Source organism: Aedes albopictus, chromosome 2 (assembly GCF_035046485.1).
Source record: "Aedes albopictus strain Foshan chromosome 2, AalbF5, whole genome shotgun sequence".
In the NCBI taxonomy this organism is placed as follows: Eukaryota; Metazoa; Arthropoda; class Insecta; order Diptera; family Culicidae; genus Aedes; species Aedes albopictus.
Window position 1 is genome coordinate 213,617,086 of NC_085137.1, and position 22,303 is coordinate 213,639,388.

A 22,303-nucleotide genomic window follows, 5' to 3' on the forward strand; every position below is an offset into this window, starting at 1 on the left:
CAACCCCCCCCCCCCCCCCCCCCCCACTCCGTTATAGTCGACAAATTTGGAAATTTGTATGGAGCGTAAACTTTGGTCAGAAACCCCCCTCCCCTCTCCTCCAAAAAAGTCTACGTGGTTATGTAGGTCATGTTTATAACCATACTAGCGAATGTCAACTTCGAGCTGAAAATTCTGAATTTGCCGAAAAGCCGTTTATGGTACATGCAACATCGAAACCACAGAAGCGTATAGAAACTTGGTTTCCAAAAAAATTCAGAGAATTTTGTTCAATAGTAACTACAGAAAATGTTTTACCCTTTGTATAAAAACGTTGGATAAATTGGAAAATACGGCTTAGTAAGCATTGTAGATCTGTACAAACACTGAGGAAGAGCAAATAATAAATAAGTCAACAACGTGTTAGCTAATCGTAACCAAAATTGCAATTCGCATTTATTTAACGATCGTATGATATCTTTTAAACTTAAAACTATTCTGCTAGCTTTCTAAACAATCGATATCACTCGCGGCGATTATCACTTATCTATTGCAAACAAAATCTATAAAAGTGGGTTAAGAGGGGGACTCTCTGCCAACAACTTACGGCACTCCGTCAAAACACTACACACCAGAGAGATGGTTAAAAAGCGAGTAACAACGAAACAAGTGTGTATAACTAATTATGATTGGGGTACCTATTAATATACTCCCCCAAGTGATGGAGAAAACAGAAGCGTTACCCATGATTGACGAAGCAGAAAACTTAATCAACGAAAGCATTTAACTAACCAATAATAATAATGAGGAACGTGGATGTGGAATAATTGTAGAGGTACAAAACTGATCTAGTATTAAAAGCTATTTTCCCTTCAATGACTGTGTCATTTACTTTAGGTATGGCGAGCAACCGGTTTACTGAATGATGAAGATCTTCTATGCATGATGTGTTTTGTCGTGTAAAATAGTTGTTTGGTTTGGTTTCTATTTTATCTATAGAATACGGTTCATTTTCCGTTTACGTTTGTGCTTGTGTGTTCGCGTTGGTTCAGCCTATTCGAATCCTTTTTGTTTGTAATTTCATCGGACCCAAACAAACAGATTAAAAAAAAAACAATACAAAACATTATGGAGAAAATGAACTTTACCTTTCTACATCTAACCTGGTTTGGTATTTTAGCTATTCATTAGTTCTACTAGTTGTCTGCGTGTTACGATTCCTGTTTTGAATAAAACTCATAAAAATAAAAATCTAACAATCTTTGCTCCTATTTCTGCTGGTAAAAATTATTTCTTTTTCGAGTTTCCCTCACAATTTTTAACCTTCAAGTAGACATCTTAAATGCTATTATCATTGCGTTTTTTTTTTTTCATATGAAATTTGTTTAGCGATTTCTATTTTTTTTGTTATATCTAAGTGTCTATTACCTCATATAAATTGTAAATTAAATATTCTTTTTGATGTTTCTTTCGCTTCTTTTCTCGTGTATCTAAGTTACTCGTTAGATTTATTAGTAAGTTTTCTGTCTTACCTAGACTTGCTCCGTATTCGTTTTGCTTCATTATTGATTTATTAAAATCTGCGTCCAATGGTACACTTTCTCATTAATAACTTCTGCTTCTCTGCCATCACTTTATAATTAACGTAATTAATGTATAGGTAATTCTTCTCTCTAACCGTCCTCTTAGAGTTTACCCCGAATAGTGTTATGACCCTTATTAGTATGAAACTTACAGCAGAGCACCGCTCTAACCCACGATTACCGACTATCGCGAGCAGAGCGTGGCCGTCCCTAACTGGAGGTGGACGCAATTGGCGATACCGGCGAGAGTGGACTCCGGGCGGAGTCCCGAGGGCAGCCAGACAGCGTTATCACCAGCTTGCGCGACCCGGCGTGATCCCGGTGTTCGCACAGCCACACGCCCTGCCACGTGCCGAGCGACAGTTTACCATCGGTGATCGGGATTGTCAGTGAGCTGCCGAGAAAGCACGCTTTCACGTGGGCGGGCTAAAATAGGACAACAACGGAGGGAATGTTCATCATATTCCGGAGCTAATGGTATGTTTAAGATAGATCACTTACCATGTCGTCGGGACCTTCGCAGGAATGTCGGTACGGTAGTCCTTCCGGCACAATTTTATTTAGCATCATTTCCATGTCGTCCCTGCAAGTGGAAAATTTAATAAGAAGATTGTACATAAGTAGAGATAAACAATAACCAGTTATTAACATTGTTTCAAAATATCAACGATGTCTTCAAATGGTAATCAAATATATATGATGATGCCGGGGAAATGATCTTTGTCCTAATAGTCCATTTTACGAGCCGATTTTATGAATGAATTTTGACAGGAGGTAGCGTCCAATAACCCGTAAAAACCAATATCATCATCAACATTGTTGTCACTTCGTAAAATGGCTCATACTGTATTGGGATCAATACTACTCAGTAGGGATGGGAACACTCCCTTGTAAAGCGTTGTGGAGAGTTGCTTCTCACGACACACACGGCAACCCTTACTTCATTCGGCAAAACTTAAACAAAAAAGTGACAGGGTAAAAGTCCTTCATACATACATACATGTATCTTTCCTAATGCACGACCTAAGCGTTTAACTGTTTATCTGCCCTACATATATAAACTTTTTTCGTGTTGAAACGTTGGTTCGAGCACTTTGGAAACCACTCCATCAATACCTCTCAGCATAATCCGTCAAGGGTTCGACGCATTACCCGTGTCAACACCGAAGCTCCCTTAGTGCAGGAGATAGAAACATGAAATCGAACAGAGCCCTGGGGGTCGATTGCATATCAGCCGAGATGCTCAAAGCTGACCTCGTAGTATCTGCACAACTGCTGCATCAATTATTCTCCAATATATGGGAAACCGCGACATTTACGGTCGACTGGATGCAAGGCGTCTTAGTAAAGGTGCCCATAAAGGGTGACCTGACTGTATGCGATAAATAACGGGTCGTTCTCAAAGTCCTCTGCAAAGTGATCCTTAACCGGATACAGGAGAAAATTTACGCATTTCGACGAACCAGCCAATAGCTAAAAATCTCTATAATAAAGAATAAAAAAATGACGCAACTCTCCGACGGCAGCAAGCATGATTCTGTGCCGGACGATCCTGTATGGACCATATTGTCACGCTCCGTATTATCCTGAAGCAAATCAATGAATTCCAAGAGTCTCTCTACCTGGTGTTAATTGATTACGAAAAAGCTTTCGACCGTCTCAATCTCACAAATATGTGAGGAGCCCTCAGGGACAAGGGTGTCCCTGAGAAAATCATCGGCCTAATTGAAGCACAGTACGAGGCATTTTCGTGCAGAGTACTGCACAACGGTATTTTTTCCGACCCGATCCGGGTCGTCGCAGGAGTGAGGCAAGGATGTATACCATCAACCGCAACTGTTCCTCATCGTAACCAAAGAGAACCTAGTGGGTGCGATTGATCATGAACCAAATCGTGAGTTGCTGTAACAGCCCATTACCTTGGAACACCCAAATGACTTCGACCTGGCTGATGGCGTTGCTCTCTTAGCTCAACGGCGCTCTGATATGCAGAGCAAGCTCGATGATCTTTCCGATCGCTCTTCAACGGCAGGTCTTACCATCAACGTCAACAAAACACGATTTGGTCTAATGTAAACACGGTCAACCCTTCCAGTTTTACGTTAGCTGGGCAAGCAGTGGAGAATATTGAAAGTTTCCAATATCTTGGTAGCCAAATGGGGGCCGATGGTGGCACCAAGATCGACATAGTTTCACGGATCAAAAAGGCGAGGGCTGCCTTTGCGTATTTAAGAAATGTACGGTAAAACAATCAGATTAGTCGATGCACCAAAATCCGAATTTTCAACTCAACTGTGCTGTTGTACGCCAGTGAAACAGACTGCCTCTACAGTCTGAACATTACTAACATTTGACAACGGACAACACATATAACACCCAGTGGCCCAGTGGAGAATTTTCCGTTCGACGAAAAGTTTTCCCCGACTGGGGCGGGAATCGAACCCAAACTCCGAGCCTTACGAGTCACCTAAACGACTGACGCCACTAACCGCTCGGTCAAGCCCCAATCTTTGATTGCTTTCATAATTCGTGCATGATGGCCTCACAATTGGATACAATCTACTTTTAGTATGAAGCTTGCATTTAACATTTCATAAAATAAAATCTTAAATGTGAAGTTCAGTGAAATAAAGTACTCATAGCCAGTACATCATCGACTTAAAGTTTCCTCTAATTTCAATAGCAATAGAACTTCTTTCGGGTAAGTGTGTTTTGAACCTCGCGAGTCTTTATTTGTATGGGAATGGGATTGGCACTCACGAGTGCTTGAACAGGGTATCTACTACCTGGAAAAACCTGGAAAACCTGGAATCCTCAGTGAATTTTTTTTAACAGGGAAAAACCTGGAATACTCAGGGAAATTTTACTCCGATAAAAAAAAACATTGGGTCGTATGAATAAAAACCTAGTAGTAAAAATTTATACAGAAATTTCGCTATAAGGATTTTTTCCAGAAATTCTGTCAGGGCTTCTTTCTGAAACTTCTTTAAAAATACCTCCTGGAATGTCTACCAGGATTTCTTATAAAATTCCTTCCGCATGTTTGACGCTATTTTTTCTTGGTATTCCTTTTTCATGTTTTTCCGGAAAGGTATACTTCCGGATTCCTTCCAGGATTCCTGAATTCCAACCGATTTCTCCTGGAGTTTTTCGCGGGGATACTATTTCTTCCCAGAGTTCCTACAGTGTTTTGTTCAAATAAATTTTCCTAGGATTTCTACCAGAATTTCTACCGAATAGTCTATAAAAATATCTGTCGGGATAAATCGTAGAATTTCTTTCGGCATTCCTCATGGAAATTTTACACGATTCCTTCCAGTGTTCCTCTTGGGACTTCCCCAGAATTTCTTTCAGAGTTGCTAAAGGAGTTATTCCTGGGGTTTCTACTAAAGTTCCTCCAAGGCAAGGTTTCTGAAGGAGTTTTCACGAATTTACTGCAAGAGTTCCTCAAAAGATTTCTTTCATTTTTTTCCTGTAATATCTTCAAACAATTGCTTAGGGCTTTCTTCAAGATGTTTTTTCTGGTCTCCTACAGGAATTTCTTAAAAGTTTTAGCGAGGTTTATTTTGAATTATTACCTGAGATTTCTCTCGGAGTATCTGCTGGAACTTCTTTCAGAAGATTCCTTCCGATGTTGGTCATGAGATGTCTCTCAGAGTTTTTTCTTAATTTATCCTGGACTTTCTCTTAAGATTTTTTTCCCGAGTGCCTTCTGGAATTTCAACAGGAATTATTGCTGATATTTCTCATTAAATTCTTCTCTTGCATTCTTTCAGAGCCAGGCTGTTCCTTGTAGTTGTACCGGATTTCTTGCAGTGATCCACCTGAGATTTTTTTACAGATATTCTCTGCATTATTCCCAAAATTCTTCTCGAAATTGTCCCAAGATGCTGGATACTCCTTTAGAGATTTTTCCCAAAGTTATTGCAGGGATTCTTCTACGGGTTTTCCTCCTAATGTCTCCTGCGATGACTTACCTTATAACCTTATAGGGAATTCTTGGAGAAATATTCGAGGGAATTCAAATAAAATTTTGCGAGAAACTCCGCAAAGTGTTATTAAAGAAATCTTGACAGAAACTTCAGGAAAAACTTGAGAAAAAATGAGACATCTCGAAAAAAGTTCTAGGTAATAGTGATCCCGAGAAGAAATATTAAGGACATCCAAGGAGGAATTCTGAAAACCTCATGGAATCCTGAAAGCAGCTGCGGACGAAGTTCTGCGAGGAAAACATGAGAAATATCGGAAAACTATCGGTAAAAACCCCGACATAAACTAAATGGATAGCTATCCCGGGAAACCACTCAAAAGACACGGACACTGGCTTCAGCCGGCGGCTGAACGAAACTTAACACGGATAAAAAGCTATTCTCGTGAAAAATTTCATCGCTCGGAGCGTGAATCGAATCCTCATCCATCCGGATTCTAACCGCATGACTACGAGGCTCAACCAATGAAATTCTTGAAGAAACTTTGAATAGTTTTGGATGGATCTTCAGGAGGAATCCAACGAGAATCTCTGGAAGTATATCGGAAAACCTTTGCAAGAAATATCGGGACGTACTCAAATAAATATCTCGTATCTTGAAAGAATTTTTGAAGAGCAGGGGAACTACGTATTTTCGGCAGTTTTGTTCTCTTCGTCATGGGGGTTTTTTGAAACCTGCTGAACTCAAAGTTGGCATCAAGTCCTTCCCAACCAAGCTGAATATGATCAAGTTTCAGGCAATTTGGCCGACATAAATCCCTCATGACGAAGAGGACAAACCTTCCGATGATACCCTATGTCACCCTTTATATTTTTATTATAAAATTAGGGTTATTTTTTTAATTATAAACTTTTAAAAGTTCATCTGGAAAAACCTGGAAAACTCAGGGAATTTTATTTTGAATTATGAGTAGACACCCCGTTGAAGAGCATGAGTGGACGTAAGTAACACGACATGCAATTATGAATGTTGGACAAACTCCTTGCTGCACGACAAGCTCGTGCTCGGAGCTGTTCAGGATTTGATTTATGGTTTCTAAGTTTTATTTTTACTTCACGGAAAATCGCCTCCTCACGAGGAAGTTTCTGTCAAGCCTGCATAGGGGGACAAAAATCATTTTTGATGAAGGTTACTCATTCTATGAGCGGCATGGGGGTTGATTTAAAATGAGTAACTTCAGTTTCATCAATCTTAACAAGTTAATCGGTGACCAATACATTGTTTGAGTGGTGTGTAGGTTGGCAAACAATAGACGGGATATTTCAAAAATACGAAGCACATCATTAGTGGCAGTCGTGCATAAGGAGTTTCAGGTGTTTTGTATTCAAATACATAAATAAATAGTATTTATTTATTTTTGTATTTGTTTACCATTTTCAACACTAGCTGTACAGACAGTGCCCTAACTTATACATCTTAATTTATAACTAATTTTTTTTTTAGTTTATATATATCCAATATGACCAAATTTAGTCATATAAGAGTCATAAACATACACTCATATATAACCTGTGTGCTACTAGAAATGTTTGAACGGGATCTCTACAAAACTAACAAAACATTGATTCGATGCTTGTGATGGTAGATCATTGTTTGTGATTTCGTGCATTACAACAAAATAGCGATTGCTTGAGTTATCAAAGTTCTATTATAAATAAAATCTTTAAGTAAGCAAGCTGTTATGGGCTTGAAGGAATTTGAATAATATGTTATTCAGAGTGTAGTGTGAACATATTATAACATTCAATAAACTTACCGTACGTCTGGATCCCAACTTTCATTTAACGCTAAACTGGCCGATGTGTGTAGAACTGCAATAAGAGAAAATACAGAATAAGGAAAGCATTAGTACTGATTGGTTTATGCTATGTCAATCAACTCACTGTTGTTCAATATGAATAATCTGGTAAACATTGTTTTACGTTTGCCAAGTCGTTTGCAATGAAATGAGCGGAACCGTTCAAACATCTTCAAAATTATAAATCCAGACTGGTCGGTTTTAATGGTGGTACACACATAAGGTGCAATGTATCGGAACTGATTAACGATTTAAAATTTTAATCGTGTTATTTTTCTTTTTCCTCTTCTTATTTGACTAATTTTCCAACTGGCACAAAGCGAGCAACTGCTACAGTAGTTAACTAAGAGTTTTGTTGATCAACTACCAGTTTGCATTTGTATATCGTGTGGCAGGCACGAAGATACTCTATGGGCAATTTTCATTTCAAAACTTTCCTGGACCGACCAGAAATCGAACCCACATCACAATCATCATTGTGTTGCTGAAATCTCGCGCGTTTTCTGCTGTGGCTATATGGGTCCTCATTGGTGACACGTGATATACAACACATATTACATTTCATTAAAAGTGTAGAAGGCAAAACCCAAAATGAGAAAACTAAATGAGATTCAACACATTAGCATAATTTTATCTGAAAACGACTGTGTCGAATGCATCTAATATCGTTCAGCCTAAATGTTCGGCCGAATAATCACTCAGATGACCAAGAAATTATGTGGCAATTTGAGTGTTGGCTTAACAAGATTGAAAAAGCAAATTAGTGATCATTAAAGCAACAATAAAAAGCACAACAAAATATAACCTTACGATAGTATGAATTAGCATAACTGAAAGGTGGGAAAGAGAACGAGTAAATCTGGCAAAAAATTAACCCGGTAGAGAAACAGATTTTGTTTCAGTTTTGGTATAACAGCACACGTAAGATAAATAAAATACATTAACAACAAAAAACACGAAACAACAGTCAGCTCTCCCACCATCATCCTATAGAATCAATCAACCTAATCCAGCTCTTCACTTGTTGATCGATGGGTTAAACGCGACGAGTGAAACATGAGCAGCTCCATTCTCTCCATGCTATGTGTTCTGTTCACCGGAAGTGAAGCCACCACGAGGCCACCACCCTGCCACCACCGCCGCCGCCGCCAACAAGGACGAGGACGACGTCTACCATGTGGACAAAAGAGTCCCAACACGAGATGTTACCACATTATGAACATAACGTAGATACCTACCTACCTATATTGATTTGAAACAAGACCCGCGTCCGTCTGATCCGAACGGAAGTGTCTCAATCACTGAAACTGATCCGAACTGCCTGCGGTATTCTGACGTGTTTTTTTTTTGTATACCGCTCTTCACCTAATGGTGCTCCTTCATCTTTTCGGTGGAGGCGGTAGATTTTCCACTTGGTCAATTTTCCACATCCACATTATTATTTTTTGGGTGTTTGACAGGTTTTCTTAATAGTCAGAATAATTAAGCGATATTTATGTGAAACATAATTATTATCTGTATTGCACATCTGTGCGTAATTGTACAATGTACTATGGGATAATTATTATGTATTAATCAATAAACCAATCGTTAACCTTCAAGTACCCGACCCCCGACAACTCATTTTCAATTTTCTTTCGATTTTTTTAAGTCGCCCTCAATCGATAATAAATTGGAGCAAGTTTATTATACTTAAGTGTCCATGCAATATCCGGAACTATTCCGGGATATTCCGGATTGTGCTGGGGTCAGGGAGTTGCCAAAATGGCTAAAAGTGATTATTTCGTGTGTTATTGTGTTTGAATAATGGATTTTCAGCGAAAATGTTGTTGCGAACATTGGAACACAACTGCGATAACCAGGTTTGAATAAGTTGGTTAATCCGGATGACCGTGGCAGGTTCCGCGGGGCCTCGTTGGGGACATTTCTGGTTTTCAACATAAACATGCCGTGCGACATATCAATCTTCATGATTTCAAATGAATGTGTCAGAATCGATGGACTGAAGTCTGTTTCAACTAATATGGCCACCCCTGGAACATCTAGCACAGGCTCACAGGTTCCATGAGAGCGTCACCGCGAACATTTCTGGTTTGCAACCAAACCTTGCCGTGCGACGTATCAATCTTCATGATTTCGAAAGAATGGGACAGAAAAGATAGACTGAAATATGTATCAACTGATATGGCTGCTTCGGAACACCTGGAACAGGTTCCGCGAGCGAAGGTCTCTCAAACACAATAACACACGAATTAATCACTTTTAATCATTTGGCATTCTCGCGGTCCCCATTCCAACCTGGCTGATTTACACTTGAGTGTAATAAACTTGCAGCAATTTATGATCGATTGAGACCGACTTCAAAAAAATTGAAATAAAATTGACGAAATGCCAGCATTTTGAAAATGAGTTATCGGGGGTCGGGTACGTGAGGGTTAATGATCTGTATATCCAAAAAACACATTCTTAACATTGCGAATCTTTTCTGAAATCCGCATACCGGCCAACAACTCGTGCGCCGACAGCCCATGCGCCGGGTTGTGCGCCATACAAAATGTAAATAAACAAGTGTCAAAATGGTTCGCGCCAAGAGCTCTATCTCTCCTAGGGTTCGGTTCCATTTTTTGTCTAAAACATTGAACTTCCTTATGTCTGGAAATAATGTACAACAAAGATATTATTGACGGTAGCAACGCTTTTACTTCATTAAACCACTGATTAATAGTGATTTGGCTAGTGAAAAACTTGGCGAATAGGCAATCGGCGCGCAAATTGTGCGCTGGTGTGCGGATTTGAGTTAATCGTCACAAAGTGCCTATTATACCCTGGCGCGCAACCTAGAGGTCGAAGAGAAACTTGTCGAAATGCTAAAAATTCTCGAGAAGCTCAATATGATTTCGTCAAATAGCATTGCGGTTACCGCATGTGCAGTTTGAAAATATATCAATACTTAATTGTATTTAAATTGTGAAATCAGAAAATGCTGTGATAGCTCTCTTTTCCTCTTCTCGGCGTAACGTCCCCGCTGAGACAAAGCCTGATCATCAGTTTAGTGTTCTATGAGCACTTCCACAGTTATTAACTGAAAGCTTCCTCTGTCAGTGACCATTCCAGATCATCTTTCGTCGTATTTCACCTAAAGTAAATGAGTTCATTGGAAGTCGGGGATTTTTTTTATTACCGAATAGTTTGGGCCGAAGGGTCTCCGATTTCGATGAAAATTTCACCAGAGCTAGAGGTCGTGGATATATGATCATATATGGAATTCAAAAAAAAATCATAGAGGACTATTTTCCCGGAAAACGCTAGATGAAATTTCACGATTTTGCAAAATTTCATGAAACGCCCCAAACTTCAAAAAACCATATCTCAAAAACTATGCATCGTGGAACGAACTTTTTTAGTAAAATCGACGCCAAATTACCTCAGCAATTCAATGAAAATACACCGAGAAAAAAATATCTCATAATTTTTTTCACCATAGAGAAAAAACGTCTAAAAATGCTGATAAAAGTACCGTCTGTATCATAGATTATTTTTAACAAAATTTTTCTAAGCGCAGAAACTAATGTTCTTCCTTTCGTTCTTTGACACCAAAATGGAATCTCTTACCGTTTTGGAAATATAGCCAAAAAACCAACGGCCAGTCGCTATATTTACATAGGAAGCCATCTACAACAGCGGCCGTTCACTTGTTGCAACACATTTGCATTGCAACAAGTAAATGACATTCGTTCATTGAAACGTAACTTTGACACCAACGTGCATCGGAGTACATTGATTTTTTGGAATTCCATATATGATCATATATCCACGACCTCTAGCTCTGGTGAAATTTTCATTGAAATCGGAGACCCTTCGGCCCAAACCTCTTCGGTAATAAAAAAAAAATCCCCAGTTATCAAGCCGGTTTTATCGACGGTCAGTCGACAACGGACCACGTGTTCACCGTACGACAAATCCTCCAGAAATGCCGTGAATACCAGGTCCCAATGCTTCACCTGTTCATCGACTTCAAAGCGGCATACGACAGTATCGACCGCACAGAGCTATGGAAAATTATGGACGGGAACAGCTTTCCCGGGAAGCTTACCAGACTGATAAGAGCAACGATGGACGGTGTGCAGAACAGCGTAAGGATTTCGGGTGAACTATCCAGTTCATTCGAATCTCGACGGGGACTACGACAAGGTAATGGACTTTCCTGCCTACTATTCAACATCGCCCTGGAAGGTGTTATGCGACGAGCCGGGCTCAACAGCCGGGGTACGATCTTCACGAAATTCGGCCAATCTGTCTGCTTTGCGGATGACATGGATATTATAGCTAGAACATTTGGAACGGTGGCAGAACTGTACACCCGCCTGAAACTAGAAGCAGTAAAGGTAATGCTGGTGGTGAATGCGGCGAAGACAAAGTACATGCTGGTAGGTGGGACTGAGCGAGACAGGACAAGCCTTGGCAGCAATGTTACGATAAACGGGGATACTTTCGAGGTGGTAGAAGAATTCGTCCACCTCGGTTCCTTGCTAACGGCTAACAATAACGAGAGCCGTGAAATACGAAGGCGCATAATCAGTGGAAGTCGTGCCTACCACGGACTCCAGAAGAAATGGCGTCCAAAAAAGATTCACTCCGCACCAAATTTACCACGTGCAAGACGCTAATAAGACCGGTGGTCCTCTGCGGACACGACACATGGACGATGCTCGAGGAGGACCTGCAAGCACTCGGAGTTTTCGAGCGACGGTGAGTGGCGGCGACGGATGAGCCACGAACTCGCTGCACTCTACGGTGAACCCAACATCCTGAAAGTGGCTAAAGTTGGACGGACATGGTGGGCAAGGCATGTTGCAAGAATGCCGGACAGAAACCCTACAAAGTTGGTGTTTGCTAACCACCCGGTTGATACAGGAAAGCGTGGAGCGCAGAGAGCACTATGGGCGGACCAGGTGGAGCGTGATCTGGCAAGCGTTGAGCGTGACCGACGCTGGAGAGCTGCAGCTGCAAATCGAGTATTATGGCGGCAAATTATTGATTCAGTGTTATCATGAATTTGATGTTGAACAAAATAAATGAATGAAATGAGACAGAGACACTAACTCTTGATTTGTTCTGTTAACGTTAACTTTTCAGTATTGGCAATTGACACAGAATCAGAACTTGCTCAAAGTTTAGAAGCTCAGAATTGGTTATCAACGACTCGACGCATAATTGTCATGAAACTGATTGATGACAGATGGAGTTTGCGAGCATGCAGTATAAGTGATTTTCAAATACTGAAGCCAGTAGCATAATGCAAATGATAATTGTAAATTGTGGAAATAATTGCATTTAAGTAGACCTCGATAACAGCTGCTATGAATTCTGTGGCCTGTTCAGTGTTCAATTATCTAAAAGTTTTTTTTTTTCGCTCGACCTCTCTTGGTCAACGTGACTCTTTCCATCCAATACATATTCTTAAAATGGATAAAGTGGCAACTGTATCCCAAGTTATCGAACATAAATTCAAGTTCGCTGGAAAGAAGTCTACGGTAGTAGGAAACCATTATTCTTTGGCAGCGTGATGTAGATGCCGTGAGGGCTGGAGTGTCTAAAATGTAGGTTGATACCCGATCAAAATCCAATAACAAAACATGTAGCAAAACCGTTTCAACAGTAGCATAGACTGAGTTGCATGCAGATATTTAGGAAAATATTATCACAAACATTAAACATGACATTTTTGAATCTAATCATATGTAATTTACCTTATTTAGGTTTTCTGATGATTGTTCGTATTTTTGTTAAATGTTGTATTAGAACCTATTACAATTACTAAACGCTTGTGGCTTCGTGGTCGTGCGGCTAAGGTCACCAAGCCTTTAGTCGCATCGTGCTAAGGAGCGCGGGTTCGATTCCCGCCGCAGCTGTCAAGAAAAGTTTTCGGCTGTGCCACTGGGCGTTGCATGCTAGTCCGTTGTCTAGTGTCGTGCTTCCTTCAAAGAGCAAATAGCTCACTGGAAGCATTGAACGTGTCCGTGTCTTTTTTAAAGAAAATTACATTACGAAGAAAATGCAGGACCGACCGAGAATAGAACCCGTCACTCTCTGTACGGCCTTGCAGAAAACCCACGCGTTTACCGCTTCGACTATGTTGAGCCTGTATGATTTTGTAATTACCTTTTAAGGAGAAACTTCAAAGAATACCAATATGGCTGCCACAATGGCCGACTTAGACCCCTTCTCACGTTTTCAAGAGCACAAATCTTAAAAACTCGTAAACAAATGCGCTCGATTTGGAAAAGCTGCCTCTTTTTGCAAGTGAGCAAAGCCAGGAAAATCAAGTGCGGATTGATTTGATGCTTCGTTCGTCAGATTTGTGCCTCTAAAGTTCGTATGCAAAATTGCAATGGGATTTCTTGATGTTTCACCTTAATCGGGTTTGTTACGATGTGAGCAGGAATTCTGGTACCTCCCAAGTGGTGCCAAACGAAGGCGCTACCGGTTTACACCACTACTGACTGGTCCGGTGCATCTTTCGCCGTACCTTCTCCATTTATAATTCACGATAAATCCGACATACAAATATCCATTGATTTCCTGCTTTCCCAACGAGGTCCATATGTGAGAGAGCATTTTCAGGCGTGTGGATGACGAAGACGAGTGGCGACCGGCAGGCTGAGCAACATTGACGGTGCATCGCCGAAATTTACGATGTTTGTCGATGAACATAATGGGTTTGAAGTATAGAGCTTTACGCGAATGCCAAAATTCCTTCACGGGATAGAGTCGAACTCTAAATTTGATTGAATTCGGCAACGTTCATCGACTATGGACACGAGCTTAATAAGGTGGGAATTATCCCAATTCGATCATAACTTCAAACAATATTCATACAAGTATATAGTTCCTGATAAAGTTTTTAAAACAATGGATCTCAGAAAACATGTCATCCCAAACATAAGTTTAACTTTAGTCCATCAGTAACTCAAAACTATATAAAACCATAATTAATAAGACACGATCCAGATAACACATCCGCTCTATAGTCCCCTGCGGGCTTCCATTACATTCTATCAAGATTGTTTCCTAATTGAAAAATTTATACTTATTATCGTGTTTAAATTCGTCGCGACAAATTGGTTAACAAATTCAGCCGCCCATACTACAACACGACACGAAGCCCGCCATCCAGCAACTGTAAACCAGTGCATACAAAAAAAAAACTATAAGCGATACGATTTTCCAACAGGACATTATTTGTTAGCTACACCGACTGCATCAGTTCGAAAGCTACCGGTATATATTCACTCACCGGACGTCGAAAATTCCTAGTTACTTCATTCCACAGTAGCTCCATAGGTCCCTGCCAGGAACAACTTTGATTATCTCATACCCACGCCACGGCCAGCTTTGGCGTGTCACATGTTGGTAGCACGAAACTCGCTACCGGTGTAACATTGCATGCAAATGCTTTAGAATGTTGCGGTTTACTCCCGTAATAACGGGGATAAAAAAAAAACAAAATAAACCAATCCACATTACGGTAACAAAAAGATCCATATGAAATTCTTACTGAATCGACGAACTAAGCCGAGGATGTAATTTTTGCGTATGCTTCCTATCACTTTGTGATGTTTGACAAAGTTGTTAAATATACTGGCGTGAATAGCATATCAGTCCTATGTTTGCTGGATTTCCTATGCAAATGGGACAGATATGCGATTCACGACATTATACCAGTGCCCCACCAAAGCTGTTAAAGTGTGAATACCGAAAAATAAAATATGATACTCACATACGAAAAAAAACGCTGTTAGATTCATGACCTCAACGTCATGAAATCTTGAACTTCGTGATGTCATGGCTATGCTTCATGGTATCAAGACGCGAAGTTGGATTTTCAAGACCAACAAACTCCGTTTTCATTAAAATAAAAGCCACGGTTGTCAACACTATTAGGATAAGAAATCATTATCTGAACTAGTAAAATTGTAATCTTAATTTGAATTATTTCATAATTCATTAAAGAGACATACTTTTTGAGCAAATATTGCCCCGGTTAATAAGTAATTGAAAAATCACTGTGATTTCACCCATTTCCCCCCAGATGAAACACATTTTCGGTGCACTCGTACAGTTCACGCATTGTATCACACGCAATAAGTGAATCCGTAAAATGAAAGCCTATTTATCGTAGAATCGAGCAACCGAATAGTATTCCGCATTATCTGTCATAAAATTATCAAATGTATGTCATTCGTACTTCGAGAATGCTATCTTGAATTGAACTATTTGCAGTCTAAAATTGAACTAGTAAACGGGGGCGAGCTTCCAGTGTTAGACTGCAGACTGCGCTAGTGGTTGCATTGTTTACTCTTGGGGGATGGAAAATCCCTAATTTAGTTTCTAGATTCCTGAGGAATTGTTTAGCATGAAATTGGATGTTCTGGACGATGCTCGAGCTGCTGCCGCCAGTAGTTCAAATCTTGATTAAAATTGGTTCCAATTAAGAGTACCGTCGTGCGGGGCTACTTTTGAAACACGGGGCTACTTTGGACACTTTTGAATATGGATTTTTTGAATTTGAAATATGGTTCAAATCTGTTTGATGTCTTTGGGACTATTATGACACAATATTTTTCCCTTCATTTGGTTGAAAGTGTTTTTCAAACAAACCCTTTATTGCTTGTCAGGAGGCGAAAAAACATCGAATGAATCATAAAAATATACATAACGTATCAGAACATATTCTCTGTAAGCATTGTTTCTACAGTTCATAAATTTCAGAGGGTTGCTCATTTCGTGCAAAAAGTATCGACGTAGCATATACAATCGAATATTTGTATCGATACACATTATAAATGACCGTTTAACCTAAATAAAGGATTGATGCCCCCCAGACAGCCTTTAATTCTATATTAAAATATCGCGCTGCTCATAATACCAAAGGTAGCACAGAACCACCTAAAAACGCATATATTTATTGAAATCATGTATGATATAGTATACAACAGTACTGGTACAAAGTCGTATTTTAAATAAACCCGGAATTTTAACTGCAGCTTTGTTTTAATTATAAATGTCCAAAGTAGCCCCCCTTTGGTTCTATATGAGATGTCTCCGATTGGTGTATGGGCAACTTTTTTGTTTATTGATGGATTTAGTTCAAATTTTGCATGCATCCTACATACATACTCACAATTATTATGTGTAAAAATTGTGGAAATACATTCACTACTCTGGGAGTTATAATGTCATAAAAAGTGTATAAAGAAGCCCCGCACGACGGTAAAATCATTGTTTATGAATAATCGAATTTTTCAATGTAATTTAGTACAAATACATACTTTTTACCATTCAACAAAGAGCTAATACCCGTGGCTTCCTTGTGCACGGGATCATACCGTAGTGAATTATTTTCATGTGGGAGAACTTTTCACTTCTTCAGAAAACTGCAATTTGGTTCAACTCATGATTACTTACCCTACTCACAAAAAACGCTGTCGGATTCATGACGTCAAAGTCATAAAAACATGGAACCTCGTGATGCCATGGCTATGCTTCATAATATCATGACGCGAAGGAGGGTTTTCCGTTTTCACCAATAAAATATCATGACGCTAAGTCTTGAAAATATGATGACACGCCATGAAACCATGACAGCGATAACGAAATCCATGAATCAAAATAAATGAATTTGAGCGCTCTAAGTGTTACGCAAACTGTTTTTTTTGTCTCAGTTAAAGCGCACCTGGGAATTAGAGGAGCTAAAAAAGGCAGTGATTAAGGACAAACGTCTTGAAATCCCGCTTCAACAGTGCATCAGAACATCAAACGCACAAATCTCAAGAAGCAAACTAGATTTTACTATTATTTCTGATATTTTATCTCTTATATTAATCAAACCGATATCAGTTTTTCTTCTTCAGTTATTCAATCAGTAATAACTGAATATGCTATTCGTTCGTTTTTCCACCTACTTGGTGTGCACGCAGAAGTAGCAAAATTTTATTGCTATTATTATTCTTCCTTTACTTACATGTTAAATGTTAAGCATTACCAGACGGTCTGTAGGTAATATCTATTCTCAAGAGCGTCTGTTGACTTTGCGGTCCTCGGCAAAGTTTTTCGGCACATCTAAGACGGGCTTGATGGTCTAGTGGCTACCACTTCTATTTCGTATGCAGGAGGCCCTGGGTTCAATCCCTGACCCGTCCCTTTCCTCCTAATCCTTTGTATCTTTTAAGATACTTTCTCCCTCTTCTGTAGGGGAAAGAGGGGCATAACGCCCCGGCTAAGCATATGTGGTCATAAACCTCAAATGATGCTTATTTTAAGGAAGTATTCTGCCTTTGCGAGAAGTTTACCCCCTTTCCTAAAAAACTTCAACTTTTGGCCCGCGTGCCCACAAAATTTCCCATTTAAATAAATAATGCAAAAAAGTGTTACTTTTTAGGTGTCGGAAAACTGCAGGAGGCAAAACGCTTTTTTGGGTGAGGCAAAACGCCCGCTGGCATTTCCCGCTTTGACTTGTTACGAAGTACCAAGGGGCTCCATCGAACTCTTCCCAGCAGCAAATGAAGGAGTAGGAGGCGCGTGGTGGTTGAATAGGTTGATTCCATATAACTAGCGCGCAATGTCTTAATTTCTGTGCGCTGCAAATTAGAGAATCTTTCCAAATGTGGAAAATCGTCATTTTTCACGCTTTTCTTTCGACAATAGCAGCCATTCTTGGGCTTAACCTGCTCAGTTTTAGTTCTAGTTTGCTTGCATCTAACGAAAACCTCCACAATATGATGAAATCGCATGAAGGCGTTTTGCCCCCGGGGGGGCGTTATGCCCGCAGTTCCCCTACATATACATGTTCATCGCTAGAACAGAAACGGGTTGAAAAAACCGTTTCCCTTCCTTCCAACTTTCCTAGCACAGTGTTAATCTATCATATAACGCCTACGAGTTATGCAGGCGTGGCAGGCGCCACGTCAACAACACTCACACACTGAAGATGCCTGCTTCATAAAAGTTTTTCCTGATATTTACTTCAGAATACCAAAAAGAGGATTTCTACAAGATACTCTTCCAGACATACTCTCACTTAAACATTCGGAGAATATCATAGATTTAAGAAATCTCTAGGAAATGTGTTCACGGTTTCCACTGGAAACTCTTCCAGGAAGTCCTTCCGCGGCAAAATTAACACTTTGAAATCAACCAAAATGTCCTTTTGAAAATATGTTCTAGTTGCGTGTTTTACTTTCTGTTCTGTTTAAAATTCCCGGAGATTTTTTTTCATTTTTTTTTTCGGGTGATTTGGGAATTCTGTGAATATTTCAAATACATTCAAGAATTCAGAAATAATAAAAAAACAAAGGATACGGGTAAGGCCATGCTGATGATGACGGGATCGATTCATATCGATGCAGGAACTTTTCGTAATGGTTTTTTTGACTTCCTTGGGCATAGAGTATCTTCGTGCCTGTCACACAATATGGGCATACAAAACGATCATTGGCATGGGAAGCTCTCAGTTAATAACTACGGAAATGCTCTTAGAACACTAAGCTGAAAAGAAAGCATTGTCCCAGCAAGGCAATTACGTTAAGAAGAGGATAGGAAGAGGGAGCAGTAGTAGTATCCATTGATTTTTTATGTGTAAGATGCATCATGCTGCGTGTATCTTTAAATTTAGCTAACAGTTGCAAATAGTTCTTGTCGTAAGGTCTGGAGGCGCATAGGGTAAAAGGGTATAATGCGCCCCACCGGGGCAAAACGCCCCCTTCATTTTCTAGCGATTCAAGTGCTTTTCGCATGCGTGATCGATTATAAATCTTAAATATTGAAGAATAATTGTCATCAAGCTGGTCCGTTAGTTGATTGGTACAGAAAAGCAATAAAAATATCAAAAAGTCTGAAATCGAGGCTTTTGGCGTAATATTTTACCTCTTGTAAGCTGACTTCATTGTGCACGAAGCTAGTTCTGTTCGCTTGTGTTATGTTGCAACTTTTATGCAGTTAAACACTTGTTAAAAGACCCTTCTAGGATAAGCATGTGGTGGAATAATCCCCTGGGACGGTTTTATCACGGGGCTGGAAGTTTTTCTTTTGATGGGGCGTTTTGCTCCGTTTGTTTTGAAAAGGCAAATTTTGAAACGTTTTCGAAAAACGTTTCAAAGCTTCCATAGCCGCCCCTCCAAAGGCAAAGTTCGCATGCATAACTTCACTGACTTTAAGAACAACGATTTGCGGTGGACAATAGATGGTATAAGGCGCCAGCGTTAGATATATTGTCATTTCTACTTAAGGGGGGCATATTATACCTGTTTACCCTACACAAAAAGCCAATAAAACCTGTACGATGGTTCTCTGAAGGCAACAAGTGAAAATCAGAACTGAACGAAAAATTATGTACCGCAGTGTAATCTTTTAATATGATCGGTAACAAGAATTGTTATTATCTATTCCAAAACTTGGCAATAATCGCCTTGCGGAAATCAATGCAGAAATTGTCGTCTTTTTAAATATTTTGGCTTGACGTCCCCCGTATAAAAGCTGTGTCTTACCAAACGACGGCAACAAAAACCAAGCAAAGACAGGTCACTTCCGACCTCTTTCCGTAACTTGCTATGTTTCCACTATTGTTATCCAAGCAATAATGGAAGTAGAGTTCCATACCAGCAGCGCAGAAAAGTGACACCCCGTGTCAACCGCCAAAACGATTTAAATGCCCATTAATTTATTTAAACATGCTACCCAGACGATAGTAGGTATTGCATGTTCCTGTGCAGTATTTTTCTTTTCCTTCCCGAGGTAAGGATATCATAAATAGCTGTGTGTTTGTCACATCGTTCTTAGAATTCCCTCGTAATTATCCTCGGTGAGTACAAGTCGTTTCTAATCGGAAACACAATATAAATGTTGAGATTGTAATTAATAATTTACACAATTAGAGCAAGACCGGGTTTTCCATGGCTGTTATTTAGTTTATGGTGATTGCGGTATTTCTATAACAGACTGTGTTCGACAAAACGAAAGTGCTTCTCAATCATATTCAATATTTTAGAAAGCTGAAATTAACATTAAAAATTAAAGTCATAAACGTTTGCCAGAGAAGAAATATACATTCGAATCTCCACCAAGAACGACGCTGACTTAGCTCTGTCCAGCAACCACAAACCAATTGTTATCCAATGGGTGATATTGATTTAATTATGAAAAGCTCCTATTAACCGATTAGATACATTTGAGAATGAGATATTGTATGTTGCTTTCATAACAAAACGCGCTGCCAACTTCCAGTCGGCATTTCTGAATCATCGCAACGAATCAAGTACCACCTCTGCTGCTGTTTGTGTTAGTGAGATCGGAGAAACGTCAGACTCCCGCCTGCTGATTGGCTGCGACGCCAGTTTCATCCGCGACGGGTTCAAATCGTCGCGTTCGATAAGGGGGAAACCGTCAATTTGTGGCTTCGTGGTCGTGCGGCTAGTGTCACCAAGCATTTAGTCGCATCGTACTAGGAGCGTGGGTTCGATTCCCGCCGCAGCTGTCAGCAAAAGTTTTCGGCTGTGCCACTGGGCGTTGCATGCTAGTCCGTTGTCTAGTGGCGTGCTTCCTTCAAAGAGCGAATAGCTCACTGGAAGTACTAAACGTGTCCGTGTCTTTTATATATTTCTCTATATTTTATCTTGACAGTAGTTTTTGACATAAGTATATGGTAAGTGGGGGCAGGATGGGTCACCTAAGAAATGGATCACTATAACTTTCTAACTATAAATCGCATTTCTCTGTATTCTACCACGATTCTCAGATACACTAGTCAGCTATAATATAAGAGTAAAAAAAAGTAATAAAGTTTGAAACCTGCTTCTTGACAAACAATTTTCAAAACATGACCCATCTTGCCCCACCTCATTTTAACGGGGGCAAGATGGGTCAGGTATTAGAAAACTCGATTTTCCTCCAAAAAAAAATACTATATCTTCTAGTTTTTCTCTATACATCTAAGCTTCATACACGTACAGATTACATGAAGAAAGTGTTGATACATATCGGTAGAATATTCTCAGAACTAGAAGATTTTTGTTCAGGTAGCCATAAACGGACTTTGAAAACCTATATTTTTTGAAGGAAAATTTAAAAAATATGTTCTCAAATTTTCAGTGCTCTCATCACTTCAATAATGTAGGTCACAGAATAGCCTTTCCATGAAAAATAAAACATTTTCAAAAACTATGCAAACATACCGAAAAATTAGGGTGACCCATCTTGCCCCGTCTACACAATACACGTAGTTATATGGAATGTATAGCATAAGGAGTATAACGAAAAACTGTTTTATTTTTTTCTGTGCGAGGAACGTTTAGAATATTCAAAACAATATTCCACTTTTTTGTGTATCCCCGTCGTTCATCTGGGACAATTATTGAAAGATTCAAAACATATATTGTGCGATTGAAGGGCCCATATAGCCGAGGCGGTAAACGCACGGGTATTCAGCATGACCATGCTGAGGGTGACGGGTTCGATTCCCGGTCGGTCCAGGATCTTTTCGTAAAGGAAATTTCCTTGACTTCCTTGGGCATAGAGTATCTTCGTGCCTGCCACACGATATACACATGCAAAATGGTCATTGGCAGAGGAAGCTCTCAGTTAAAAACTGTGGAAGTGCTCATTGAACACTAAGCTGAGAAGCAGGCTTTGTCCCAGTGAGGACGTTACGCCAAGAAGAGGAAGAGAGGAGAGGATTGTGCGATTGAAAACGGTACTGACCCATCTTGCCCCCACATACCATAAATCTTAAGTCATTGGGGTTCCTGTTTAGTTAGACTTACCTGATATTAGTTTGCATGTCGAAAAATCATTTCGTATAGTATGTATATTATGTAGCAAATCTCATCATTCACATCGTATTAATACATCAGCTAAGAGTTGTGTGCTTAGCTGGTAGTGCAGCCTGGGCACTGTTGTCC

General features: G+C 39.8%; 1 protein-coding gene across 1 annotated transcript in view; it reads right to left on the reverse strand.

Annotated features, from left to right (window-relative positions):
- Positions 1-402: 402 nt before the first annotated feature.
- LOC109420446 (UPF0047 protein YjbQ) overlaps positions 403-22,303 on the reverse strand; it is a 139,250-nt gene continuing 117,349 nt past the window's right edge. The window contains exons 4-6 of the mRNA XM_062851093.1: positions 7,308-7,362; positions 2,064-2,145; positions 403-1,988 (exon numbers count right to left, since the gene is read on the reverse strand). Coding sequence (XP_062707077.1) covers positions 1,773-1,988; positions 2,064-2,145; positions 7,308-7,362 — 353 coding nt within the window. The 3' untranslated portion in view covers positions 403-1,772. The remainder of the gene's footprint in view (positions 1,989-2,063; positions 2,146-7,307; positions 7,363-22,303) is intronic.